This window comes from Salmo salar, chromosome 11 (assembly GCF_965601325.2).
Source record: "Salmo salar chromosome 11, fSalSal1, whole genome shotgun sequence".
NCBI classification, from domain to species: Eukaryota; Metazoa; Chordata; class Actinopteri; order Salmoniformes; family Salmonidae; genus Salmo; species Salmo salar.
Genome location: NC_138301.1, coordinates 2,885,740 through 2,900,273, shown reverse-complemented (window position 1 = coordinate 2,900,273; position 14,534 = coordinate 2,885,740). Strand labels below are relative to the sequence as shown.

The window sequence follows — 14,534 nt, the reverse complement described above, 5'->3', positions numbered from 1 at the left end:
ATGCATTTTCTCAAAACGGCTGTCCCGTGGCTGACGGAGCATTTGGATAAGCCTTCAGACGCGCTAACAAGAACAAGCTCTTGGAACATAAAGGAGTAATTTTTTCTAACGAAAATACATTTGTTGTGGACCTGGGATTCCTGGAAGTGCTTTCTGATGAAGACAACCAAAGGTAAGGGATTATTGACAATAGTATACAAGACTAGATGTGATATGCGATTGTTCCAAGATGGCGCTGACCTGTAACGTTAGCCTATTTTTCAGAGTATCGCATCCCCTTTCATCGCAAATTATGATTACCCAGTAAAGTTAATTTTAAATCTGGCATTACAGGCGCTTTCAAGAGATATTCATCTATAAATCTTAGAATGTCAATATTACATTTTAAAAATGTTTTCGAATAGTAATTTAGTAAATTGTAGCTCTGTTTCATCGGATGCATTTGAGGGAAAATAGTTAGTCAACGTTACGCACCGATGTAAAATGCTGTTTTTATATATAAATATGAACTTTATCGAACAAAAGAATGCATGTATTGTGTAACATGATGTCCTAGGTGTGTCATCTGATGAAGATTGTCAAAGGTTAGTGCTGCATTTAGCTGTTTTTTGGTTATTTGTGATGCATGTGGTTGGTCGGAAAATGGCTATGTGGCTACTTTTACGATATACTCCTCTAACATAATCTAATGTTTTGCTTTTGCTGTAAAGCCTTTTTGAAATCGGACAATGTGGTTCGATTCAGGAGAGGTGTATCTATAAAACGATATAATTTAAAAAAAAATAGAAAAAATAAAATTCTTACATTTTGTTATGCTAATGGCGATATGATTTTTCTCCATTAGCATACGGGATGGAGGCTTCACAGGGGTTAAAGTCCCAAACCACTAGGAGTGCCTCTTCTGGATGACTATTTATCTAATTTGCTTATGGCTTTATACAGCTTATTGATGGTGGTCTTAGTGCCAGCATTGGATTGTCGTGGTAAAGTGAAAAGTTTGGACACCACTACTCATTCCAGGGTTTTTCTTTATTTTTACTATTTTCTGCATTGCAGAATAGTAATGAAGACATCAACATTATGAAATAACACATATGGAATTACGTAGTAACCAAAAAAGTGTTAATAAGATCAAAATATATTTTTTATTTGATATTCTTTAAAGTAGCCACCCTTTGCCTTGATGACAGCTTTGCACACTCTTGGCATTCTCTCATCCAGCTTCATGAGGTAGTCACCTGGAATGCATTTCAATTGAATGGTGTGCCTTCTTAAAAGTTCATTTGTGGAATTGCTTTCCTCCTTAATGCGTTTGAGACAATCAGTTGTGTTGTGACAAGGTAGGGATGGTATATAGAAGATAGCCCTATTTGGTAAAAGACCAAGTCCATATTATGGCAAGAACAACTCAAATAAGCAAAGAGAAATGACTGTCCATCATTACTTTAACCTGTTGGGTCTAGGGGGCAGCATTTGCACATCTGGATAAAAAAAATGTACCCGATTTAATCTGGTTACTAATCCTACCCAGTAACTAGAATATGCATATACTTATTATATATGGATAGAAAACACTCTAAAGTTTCCAAAACTGTTTGAATGGTGTCTGTGAGTATAACAGAACTCATTTGGCAGGCAAAACCCTGAGACATTTTCTGACAGGAAGTGGATACCTGATGTGTTGTATTGACTTTAAACCTATCCCATTGAAAAACACAGGGGTTTAGGAATATTTTGGCACTTCCTATTGCTTCCACTAGATGTCACCAGCCTTTACAAAGTGTTTTGAGTCTTCTGGAGGGAGATCTGACCGAACAAGAGCCATGGAAAGATGATGTCCCATTAGACACCTGGCGCGCGAGTTCATGTTGGGTACCCTCGTTCCAATACGTTATAAAAGAGTATGCATTCGTCCACCTTGAATATTATTCATGTTCTGGTTAAAAAAGGCCCAATGATTTATGCTATACAACGTTTGACATGTTTGAACGAACGGAAATATATTTTTTCCCCTCGTTCATGACGAGAAGTCCGGCTGGCTTACATCATGTGCTAACGAGACGGAGATTTTTGGACATAAATGATGAGCTTTTTTGAACAAAACTACATTCGTTATGGACCTGTGATACCTGGAAGTGACATCTGATGAAGAGAATCAAAGGTAATGGATTATTTACATAGTATTTTCGATTTTAGATCTCCCCAACATGACGTCTAGTCTGTATCGCAACGCGTATTTTTCTGGGCGCAGTGCTCAGATTATTGCAAAGTGTGATTTCCCAGTAAGGTTATTTTTAAATCTGGCAAGTTGATTGCGTTCAAGAGATGTAAATCTATAATTCTTTAAATGACAATATAATATTTTACCAATGTTTTCTAATTTTAATTATTTAATTTGTTACGCTGACTTGACTGCCGGTTATTGGAGGGAAACGATTTCCTCAACATCAATGCCATAGTAAAACGCTGTTTTTGGATATAAATATGAACTTGATAGAACTAAAAATGCATGCATTGTCTAACATAATGTCCTAGGAGTGTCATCTGATGGAGATTGTAAAAGGTTAGTGCATCATTTTAGCTGGTTTTATGGTTTTGGTGACCCTGTCTTTGACTTGACAAAACATTACACACAACTCTTGTAAATGTACTGTCCTAACATACTCTAAATTTATGCTTTCGCCGTAAAACCTTTTTGAAATCGTAAAACGTGGTTAGATTAAGGAGATGTTTATCTTTCAAATGGTGTAAAATAGTTGTATATTTGAAAAATTTGAATTTTGACATTTATTTGGATTCAAATTTGCCGCTCTTGAAATGCACCTGCTGTTGATGGAGTGCACCACGGGTGGCACGCTAGCGTCCCACCTAGCCCCAAGAGGTTTTAAGACAAGAAAGTCAGTCAATCCAGAAAATGTCAAGAACTTTCAAAGTTTCTTCAAGTGCAGTCGCAAAAACCATCAAGCGCTATGATGAAACTGGCTCTAATGAGACATCAAAGGAAAAGAAGACCCAGAGTTACCTCTGCTGCAGAGGAAAAGTTCATTACAGTTACCAGCCTCAGAAATTACAGTCCAAATAAATGCTTCAGAGTTCAAGTATCAGATAGATCTCAACGTCAACTGTTCAGAGGAGACTGCGTGAATCAGGCCTTCATGGATGAATTGCTGCAAAGAAACCACTACTAAAGGACACCAGTAAGAAGAAGATACTTGCTTGGGCCAAGAAACACGAGCAATGGACATTAGACTGGTGGAAATCTGTCCTTTGGTCTGATTAGTCCAAATATGAGGTTTGGAGTTACAACGATAAATACATCAAGATAACTAGCTAACTAGCTAATATGAAGACAGCTAACTGGTGATATTTAATTCACTTAGCTAGCTAGCTTGCGAACATTACATTAGCTGCTCATTTGAGTAAACCTGAACACTAAGATCCTATAGCTAGCCAACTAGCTAATTATACATAGTTGTTATATAATTTTCTAAATACATTTACTTACTTGAATAGGTTCTCCCACTGCTTCCATTTTCTGGGTCGTTACAAAAACAAAATAATGGGTAATCTTTGTGAAGTTTCTGGTCGTAGCAAAACCTAGTTAGACATGTGAATGATTGGAGAGCTTCTACCAGACTGACTCTGGTCTTCTAACATGGCGCCTGGGATGGCTGTTAGGTGATTTGTGACGCAACTGCAAACCCTCTATAGATATGCTATGGATATATTTAATTAATCTTTAATAATTTGGTTTGGAACTGTTATAACACATTCATGAAATGCTAATATATGGATATGTAGTCAAAAGTAAATCGTTACCAAATACTGAGCTATATTGTATATGTAATATATATATTGTTTTATACAAATAAAATTGCTCAGAGAAAGAGATTGTGTTTAACATTTGCTAACATGTCCTGGTATATTGTAGAGTTCATGATGCCATTGACCTTTTACCTCTTACATCTAGACGTTCCGCTAGCGGAACACCTGCTCCAATATCCAATGATAGGTGTGGCGCGAATTACAAATTCCTCAAAAATACATAAACTTCCGTTTTTCAAACATATTACTATTTTACAGCATTTTAAAGACTCTCCTTTATCTAACCACACTGTCTGATTTCAAAAAGGCTTTACAGCGAAAGCAAAACATTAGATTATGTCAGCAGAGTACCCAGCCAGAAATAATCAGACACCCATTTTTCAAGCTAGCATATAATGTCACAAAAAACAAAACCACAGCTAAATGCAGCACTAACCTTTGATGATCTTCATCAGATGACACACCTAGGACATTATGTTATACAATACATGCATGTTTTGTTCAATCAAGTTCATATTTATATCAAAAACCAGCTTTTTACATTAGCATGTGACTTTCAGAACTAGCATACCCCCCGCAAACCTCCGGTGAATTTACTAAATTACTCACGATAAACGTTCACAAAAAACATAACAATTATTTTAAGAATTATAGATACAGAACTCCTTTGTGCAATCGAGGTGTCCGATTTTAAAATAGCTTTTCGGTGAAAGCACATTTTGCAATATTCTGAGTAGATAGCCCAGCCATCACGGCTAGCTATTTAGACACCCACCAAGTTTAGCCCTGACCAAACTCCGATTTACTATTAGAAAAGTTTGATTACCTTTGGTGTTCTTCGTCAGAATGCACTCCCAGGACTGCTACTTCAATAACAAATGTTGGTTTGGTTCAAAATAATCCATTGTTATATCCAAATAGCGGCGTTTTGTTCGTGCGTTCAAGACACTATCCGAAGTGTAAATAAGGGTCACGAGCACGGCGCATTTCGTGACAAAAGATTTCTAAATATTCAATTACAGTACTTCGAAGCATGTCAACCGAGAGATAATCAAGAAGGGCAAGAAATTGTCAGACAGGGCACTTCCTGCATGGAATCTTCTCAGGTTTTGGCCTGCCAAATTAGTTCTGTTATACTCACAGACACCATTCAAACAGTTTTAGAAACTTTGGAGTGTTTTCTATCCAAAGCTAATAATTATATGCATATTCGAGTTTCTGGGCAGGAGTAATAATCAGATTAAATCGGGTACGTTTTTTATCTGGCCGTGAAAATACTGCCCCCTAGCCATAACAGGTTAACAAGGACCCCAGGACCAGTTGAAGCGAAAAAGCCCATGTCTGGGAACCTGGGACGCTTGCAACAGCCAGTGAAATCGCGCCGCGCGAAATACAAATACTTCATAAATGCTATAACTTCAATTTCTCAAACATATGACTATTTTACACCATTTTATAGATACACCGCTCCTTAATCGAACCACGTTGTCCGATTTCAAAAAGGCTTTATAGCAAAAGCAAAACATTAGATTATGTTAGGAGAGTACCCAGCCCAAAATAATCACACTGCCATTTTCAAAGCAACTAGCATGCATCACAAATACCCAAAACACAGCTAAATGCAGCACTAACCTTTGATAATCTTCATCAGATGACACTCCTAGGACATCATGTTACACAATACATGCATTTTATGTTCGATAAAGTTCATATTTATATATAAAAACAGCATTTTACATCGGCGCGTGACGTTCAGAAAATATTTTCCCTCAAATGCTTCCCGTGAATCAGCGCTAAAATTTACAAAATTACTATTCTAAAACATTGTTAAAATTTAATATTGTCATTCAAAGAATTATAGATTAACATCTCGTGAATGCAACCGCATTGCCAGATTTAAAAATAACTTTACTGGGAAATCACACTTTGCAATAAACAAGGTCCTATGCATAGAAAAATATAGTTAGACACACAGACACCATGCTAGGCGATACAGGTTAGCGCCATCTTGGAACCATCTAAAATCAAATATACTATTGTAAATATTCCCTTACCTTTGATTATCTTCATCAGAAGGCACTTCCAGGAATCCCGGGTCCACAACAAATGTAGTTTTGTTCGAAAAAGTTAATAATTTATGTCCCAATAGCTCCTTCTTGTTAGCGCATTCCGAAGGCTACTCATAATGTACGAGGCGCACGGGACTTGTCGTCACGAATGTGCAAAAAAAATACTACTAAGCTATCATATGGAATTGTTTTAAGATGATCAAACCAAGGATCTATTTGACTTTGAATTTTTGGGCCCCTTTAGGGATGAAAAAAAGTACACTTATTTGATGAAACATTAAATTTGGTCTTACTGCTACTATCCTGTAGAAAGGCATTGAATAACAGAGTCATACATGGAAAAACAGATAGTCCAAAAAATATATAAAAGATGTTTGTTTTGAATTGTCTGTCCTATATCTGAGAGATATAAGAACGATCAGGACATATATTGTTTTTAAAATAACAAATATTTAACCCTATATATACTTCCATAAATGTTTTGAACTGGTACCAGGCTACCAAGTCTTGTGAGGCTTGTGGGCATCCTTGAGAAAAATGTATGTGTTCATGACAGTCTCACCTTTCCATAGAGGGGTCAAATTAGTGTGTAGCCCAAACTGTTCTGACGCTACAGACAGAAGTTGACAGATCAGCGGTACCGACTTCAGACGAGTCCAGTGACTCTGGTGGGGATTGTAGAACAAAACAGAGAACACCATCATGTGAGTCTCATCCTTCCATAGAGGGGTAGGCCAAACCGTTCGGATGCTACAGACGTTTCCGTGAGAAGACCGATTTCTGCAATGTCTCATGGTCTGACAAACACTGCTGTAGCTCTGCCACTTTTCACTGCAGATGCAGAAGGCCGACATCAGCAGATGCAGTGGATTGAGACGCAGGCCATGCAAAGATACAGTATCTCTAGCTTAAACAGACACATTTTTATGGGGATTTTTTTATTATGCTAACTATTTTCAGTGGGGCACGGACATCAACTCTAGGGGGTTTTAACACTGTTTAACACTGTTAATCATATTAATTAGTGGTTTGGAGTGGATTATCTCTTTAATATCGATAGTAGCCTATGTTTACAGTGTGTTGCACAGCTCACGAGACAGCTGTAACACTATTAGCAATACATTTAACATCTTGATTCAATTATATTATTTTAGTCACATTGTTAGTTTATAGCATCATTATCTGCAGAAGTAGGTTTCCACTGGGTACAGATGTCAATTCAACGTCTATTCCACATTGAATCAATGTCATCAGTGGGTTTAGGCTATGCGTTTTATCCATGTTTTTACTTATGTGTCATACATTTTACATAAGTAGTCCCTCTCTGTCAGTCCATCTATTAATTCTACCAGTAGTAGGTTAATTATTCTAGTAAAAATGATTCCAGTAATTTTCTACTGTATGCTAGTATAACAATGTAAACGTGTTACATGAATAATCAGGCATTCTCTTGATATGACTTGTAGGTTCTTCATATAACTTCAACACAATTATATTTCCATGTCATGCGCTTCCACTAACTTCTTCTTTGGATTTTAATGGTGGTGTACAGACCAATATTAGGCACATTACCGCCACCTACCGGGCTGGATTTCCCTCCCTGGAGACTATGGACATGTTCTAAATTCTGTTCTCTAGTCTACATGAGTGGAGGAAATACATTTGTGCTGAGTGTATTTCAGTTTGTTCTGGACGGGCTTTGAGTAAACTGGGGAGGTTGAAGTTTATTCCCATGGACGTGATTTTCTTCTGAGTGTCTGCCTTTGATGTTAGTATGCATGACAGTGAAGGAGGACATCTGTGGTTTCTGCTGCTGGACAGTTGGGACATGAACCTGTGTTGTGTTTTCCTATTTTATGAAGAGAATGATGGCCATTGGGTGGATGAATGTTAATGCCTTCCTTTTTCCCATTCTGTACATTCCTTTTTCCATTTGTGGGGTATTTCAGCTAGCAACCAGACAGATCACAACACTGGACTCTGAACTTCCCTTCCTATTTTTTGTCTTAATGCATTCTCTATGTTTCTTTATGTATACTCTTACACTAATTATATGATTGCTTCATTCTTGTCACGTATTACCTTCTGCTATTTATTCATCTGCTTGCATATTGGAATAAATTATGTCTGAGTATACAAAATATTAAGAACACCTGCTCTTTCCATGACAGACTGACCAGATGAATCCATGTAAAAGCTATGATCCCTTATTGATGTCACTTGTTAAATCCATTTTAATCAGTGTAGATGAAGGGGAGGAGACAACTGAGATATGGATTGTGTACGTGTGCCATCCAGAGGGTGAATGGGCAAGAAAAAACAGGGTATGGTGGTAGGTGCCAGGCGCACCAGTTTTTGTCAAGAACTGCAACACTGCTGGGTTTTTCATGCTCAATTTCCTGTGTGTATCAAAAATGCCCCCCCCCCCCCCCAAGGACATCCAGCCAACTTGACACAAATGCGGGAAGCATTGGAGTCAACATGGGCCAGCATCCCTGTGTAACGCTTTTGACACCTTGTAGAGTCCATGCCCTGACAAGTTGAGGCTATTCTTTGGGCACGACTAAATATTAGGAAGATGATCCTAATGTTTGGTATACTCAGTGTAGAATCAGGTAGGAGCTCCAAAGGGTATGTATTTTTAATCACGGGAACAATCATGTGTTGTGCTGCAACTGTTACTGCCGTGGTAATCACCTTGCAACTCTTACTGCCGAGGTGAATGCTCATGTTAATTCATGATTTAGCTTGTGTCCCTCTATCATTTGCACATTATTGGCATGTTGCTTGTATCGCTGGCAGAGCACACGTTGAGGTTGTAGTGCTATATTTCCTAATGCTTTGTTGTTTCACTATTGCCCCATCAATGCCTGGCCTGAGTTTCTATGCCCAAAACACTTTGGATGTCTGGGCACTTGCTTGTAGTGTGTTTTAGTCTATTGTTGTAAACATGTGTTTGCACACAAACCCTGTAACTCAACCATAGTTTTACAGTCATCCATAGCTGTCATGCACATAAAACATCTATGTTAGGCAATATCTTAGGTGTCCTATATTTTAGGATAGTAGTAAGCCTAGTTACGCGTGCATATCATTCATGCTTGTACATTGTGTGTATGCAAAGTGGCTTATACCCTTATACTGCTCACTCTGCTATAGTCATTTTATAATGCTGTGGGTCATGAGCTTTCTGCACAGTAGCTGAGCATAACTCATATCTGACACTATCATGTTGGCAAAATGCTGTGGTCCGCTATGTGCACCGTTCAGCAGGAGAGCAGCATGATATCTTGTGCTAATTGGATGATGTCTGTCGCCGGCTGACATTATTACTGGGTCGCTTCTAATCAGAGTTGTCTAGAATAAGCTCTCTCAAACAGAACGTTTCATTAAAGGTGATAAAACGCTTGATCGCCAACTGCTGATCGCCATATGGTGTTTAACAAGCCATCAGCATGCTAGGTAATGCTAGTATCAACAGCCATCCAACGCAGCTGGAAGCTATAGCTAGCCTTGTTTGGTCATTGCACCACAATATAGTGTCAGCTTCCCCACTAAGGTCCAGGGTGAGAACTTGAAATCTGAGGAAAAAGGTTTTGGGTTAAGGTTAGGGTTAGGGATAGCAGTAATAAAATGAGCTGTACTGTGAATATGCTATACGTAGCCACCATTGGTTGCTGTTTTGGGGTTTTGTTAGTATATTGTATGTAGTTTTATGCTATTTGATGATAATGTATGTTATGGCTGAGCTGTGCTGCTGTAAACCAGTCTGATGTCTGCTCTTCTCTCTTTCTAATGTTTTCTGTTTATATAATCATGTATGCTTTCTATTCCACATCTGTCTGGCAAATGCAACCTTCCATATCAATGGCCCGATGGCAGGCTTTCAGTTCATCTTGTATCAGGACTCTTCGGTTTGTAGTTTGCTCAGGAATCCATCTGACTACCTACTCTTCATGGCCTACGGAGCAGCGACCAACTTGCGTATCAAAGAGTATCTGTCACGCCCTGACCTTAGAGATCCTTTTATGTCTCTATTTTGGTTGGTCAGGGCGTGAGTTGGGGTGGGCATTCTATGTCCTTTTTTCTATGTTTGGTATTTCTTTGTTTCGGTATGGCTCTCAATCAGGGACAGCTGTATATCGTTGTTGCTGATTGGGAGCCATACTTAGGCAGCCTGTTTTCCTTTGGGTTTTGTGGGTGGTTATTTTCTGTTTAGTCATTTGTTAGCTGACAGAACTGTTTGGCTGTTGTCTTTTGTTTATTTGTAAAGTGTTCTCTTTTTTCAATTAAATTACAAAGATGAGCACTAACCACACTACGCCTTGGTCTACTCCATTCAACAGCCGTTACAGTATCTCTCCTCTCTCAGTAGTATAAGTTGTAGTTTCACACTAAAGCAATGGTGTAAAATAGAGCCCTTAGTATCACAATACTCGATACTGAAATTATACATATTATCTGAAGTCAGAATAACCTCTAGGTTTTTAAACATTGAACAATATGTTGATAACTGGTAGAACAACTAAAATAACAAATATAATATATTCTATTCTGCAGTATATTACATTTATTTAAAAAATAAAACACTATTTTTAATTACAGAAGAACATCTTAACCCTTCCTTATGCAAAACCATATCTGACACATCCGATCATACAAAATAATTGTACAATTACATCTTAACTATTTTAAAATGTGGGGTTAATTTGCTCATCTATGGCCAAAATACTGGGTCAAATGACGTTCATTATACCTAGGATTCATTATTCATTACAGCTTAATCATTTAATGTATTAACTGAATAGTTTAGTTCCAAAACTTAAAGAACACTTTGAAGCTCCTTTCTTGAAGCTTCTATTTTGCAATGGTCTACACACCATATAAATACAATTGGTTTTTAGACAGCATACTACAATTCCCATTTCAACACCCAGGGTGCAATCCTCTGCCCAGGGCTGCTAGGTGGCTAGTGGCTACTGCTAGCAAGTACAGTCCTGACAAATGCGAAGTAGTCTAAATTATATTACTTTTTGTTTGTAATCACACTATAATTATAATGCTCACTCGCAAAATGTATTATAATTTAGTTGCTAGTAGAATAAGGTACAATGCAAATGTCATGGGTGAATTACTTTTTTATGTTGTTTTGGAACTAAACCCCCCTTGCATAATGTAACAGCTTTTTCTTACTTGTATTCCCATAGTTCACTTCATTAGAAGAAGCCATGCTGTCGGCATTTTCTCTATCCTCTCGCTTGCTTCTCAAAAGTGGCTTGCGCTGTGTCAGCTGCATGCACAAGTAGCCTGGCTTGCTTACTACTGCCCCACTGAAGATTTAGAATGACTATACACACTCAATCCTATCAATCCATATATGACGTGAGACACATTTGACAGAAGTAACAAAAATTCTAGTACCTAACCTTTTTTTCGTGTTCTAGTATCCAAAAAGTACTGACGTTTCAGTATACTGTGTGGTGAATTACGGCACAGCATTAGATTAGTAGCTTATTTTTCATTTACCAAGATGGCAAGTTCATCTTGCCTCAGCGAGGTCACTGGGCAGTGAGTAACATGAGAAATAAGCCTACTCTTGGTTTTCTGTGAAGCTGTCTTAATATGGCGTGCCTTAACAAATTTCATATTACAGTGAGCTCCAAAAGTATTGGGACACTGACACATGTTGTGTTGTTTTGCTCTGTAGTCCAGCACTTTGGATTTGAAAATATATATGACTATGAGGGTAAAGAGCAGAATGTCAGCTTTAATTTGAGGGTAATTTCATAAACTGTTTTGAAATTCCATCACTTTTTGTAGCGGACCAAAAGTATTGGGACAAATTCACTTCTATGTGTATTAAAGTAGTGCAAAGTGAAGTATTTGGTCCTATATTCATAGCATGCAATGACTACATTAACCATTTGTCTCTTTTCGTTTGTGAGTTATTTTACCATGGTGATGGATGAGAAAAGGGATTTTACATGAATATTACCTCATTTTTATACCCAAGTGAAACAGGAAGCAATGGAAGGCCACAATGAAGTTCCTTAAAATTAGATTAACTTTTGTGTTTAAGTACAATGTTAATGCAAATTTAATTTAGTTTGATTTTATTTATAAGGATCTTTTGGGGTGGAAATCATTTTGACACCTATCTTTTAGAGAAAACAAATACAAATATTATTTATAAAAATGTTTGCATGAAATATATCAATGGTGCCAGTAATTTTGAATGTGACTATCAATGACTGTACCAAAGGTGGTGTATAACTCAGATGAACAACTTTACTATATCATTTTTTTTTCAAGGTTCCTGTCTGTGTATGTGGGCGTTCCCTTTCTCGCATGAGCTCACGGTTCCTCCATAATATCTGGCATGCTCACGTGAGAGAACAGCTGGCTCTAGTCTACTTATTGTCCCCTCCCCACTCGCCCCACCCGCCCTGAGCAGAAAAATTTGCCTGTGAGATGTCTCGCTATGCGGCAATAAGTAGACCAGAGTGGCCCCGCCCAGATCAGAAAAAATTGGAAAGCCAGATGTCTCCCTTTCTCTTCCGTCTCTGACTGTATATCAAATAGACACACACACACTCACTTCGGACGAGGAGGTTGACGTTCCTCTTGGCCGGGTTCCCGACGTTGTTGACCGCTGTGCAGTTGTAGAAGCCTGAGTCGGCGGGTGTGACCGAGCGCAGTGTCAGAGTCCCATTCCTTACCAACGAGTTTCTTGGCAATGGGTTGGGGTAGCGCGACCAGCTGACAGTGGGCTTAGGGAATCCGGCGGTCACCTCACACGACAGGGTCACGTCTTTCCCGGGGTCCACCACCAAGGTCTCGTTGACAGACAGCCGTAGAGCAGGGGGAGCTGAGGGGAGAGGAGGGTGAGAAGAGTGGAAAAGGTGTGAGTTTGTCATTTTTTAAATATGCGTCCGGTGAGTTGTCTACATTGTTGTTAGGATGTTGGCTAGTTGACCGACAGCCAGAGAGCAGGGGAACTCAGGAGAAGAGGAGAAGGTGTTAGTGTGTACATTGCCAGTAGCTAGTTCTTGTTCTGTTTTGACTTCTCACACATGCGAGTGGACACTAATGCTGATGACACACAGATTCACGCACACACGCGCACACACCTACACACACAGATCTGCCTTCCAGGCAAGTTCTACTCTAAACCCAGAGCTGTGTAGACATTAGATGTAGCCTATATCTTTAGCTCTGTGTCTATCTTTAACCACATTCATTAACTACTCCATTAAAACTACCTCTCCAGGAGTACCCAAACAACTAGACACGCTTTTAGATGGCTTCGGGCTAAATCAATATCATTTTTCAGAGGGTAAGATTGTAGCAGTGCGCTCACTTCATAATTTGACTGTGTGGACAACTAAATAGCAACCTGTCGATGTGCCCTTGAGCAAGGGACTTAACCCTAATTGCTCCTGTACTGTAAGTTGCTCTGGATAAGAGTGTACGCTAAATGACTAAAATGTAAATGTGTGGTATCTGAAAGGGCTTCGAAGATACAGTTGACTCGTTGGATCTATCTGTATTGATTTGGAAAGCAAGCTCTATTCAATGACACCTCTAGCTCTTATTTATATTGATCTACATACAGACGGAAAGAATGTGCGCATCTCATTTAGTCACTTTAACAGGCATTCAGTTAGAATAGATTTATGTCCTCTTGGTCTCTTTATAGTTATACTCTCCTTAGAGCATTAGTTGGGAATACTTTAAATTAAGTTGCTCCTAAACCTTTGTAGTAAAACTAGTAACATAATTGTATTAACATTTGTAGTACTTTAGTAGCAGCAACCTCTTAAGGATCGTACCTTTTTTTTAAATTTTTGCCTAAAATGACATACCCAAATCTAACTGCCTGTGGCTAAGGACCTGAAGCAAGGATATGCATATATAACACATTAGATCTGGTAAAATATAATACATTTATTTTCAATATATATTTTTTACATCATCTTGGGGGGGTCCCGTAGAGGCTAATTGCAAATGAATTGCATGTTACGACAAGTTTCACGGCAGGCATTGTGACAGCCATGCCAAGTGACAAGCCACCAAAACTAGCACAAAGTCAAGTTTTCCTTGTTTCATAGCTGCCCTTTAAAAAAAAGAGTAGAATGACCTGAAATACAGCATGGTGAGAACATCGAAGAGGGCAAAAAACTCCAGAACAGCAGACAGAGATCGATAGCAGCTCAACACATTGGAAATACAGAGGGCAAAGCTGGGAAGAGTGGAACAAAATACTGTAGAGCAGACAAAGGAGGAAAAAAGGGTCACACCTAGGAGAAAAAAGGGTAAGTCCAAAGGGACATTAATCATCAAAGTTGTCGTTTTGACATGAACACACACAGACCTAGCCGTCGGACTTAAGGTGGAAAGAATGGCTGTGGACGGCTTTTCAGTCAAGCCATGGAGTCACACATCCCTAGTGGGCAGAATTTGTTTGCTGTGGAGTATAGTAGTGCATACAGAAAGTTTCGTTAATGCTTTATGTAAAGATGGTATGAACAAAATGTAGGACATATGTGTTATGAAGGTTGTTATGAATGATACCGCAATACGGTCCTGACTGGTTTCATGAAGGTGTAATGAATGCCCTATGCATACCCCCTTGAAGTA

The 14,534-nt window shown here is 38.6% G+C and overlaps 1 protein-coding gene across 2 annotated transcripts in view; it reads right to left on the bottom strand.

Moving 5' to 3' along the window:
• The window catches only part of LOC106561882 (MAM domain-containing glycosylphosphatidylinositol anchor protein 1), a 470,281-nt gene that overhangs the window by 148,394 nt on the left and 307,353 nt on the right, over positions 1-14,534 (bottom strand). For both annotated transcript variants that reach the window (XM_014126164.3, XM_014126165.3), the window contains exon 7: positions 12,493-12,762. In XM_014126164.3, coding sequence (XP_013981639.1) covers positions 12,493-12,762 — 270 coding nt within the window. The remainder of the gene's footprint in view (positions 1-12,492; positions 12,763-14,534) is intronic.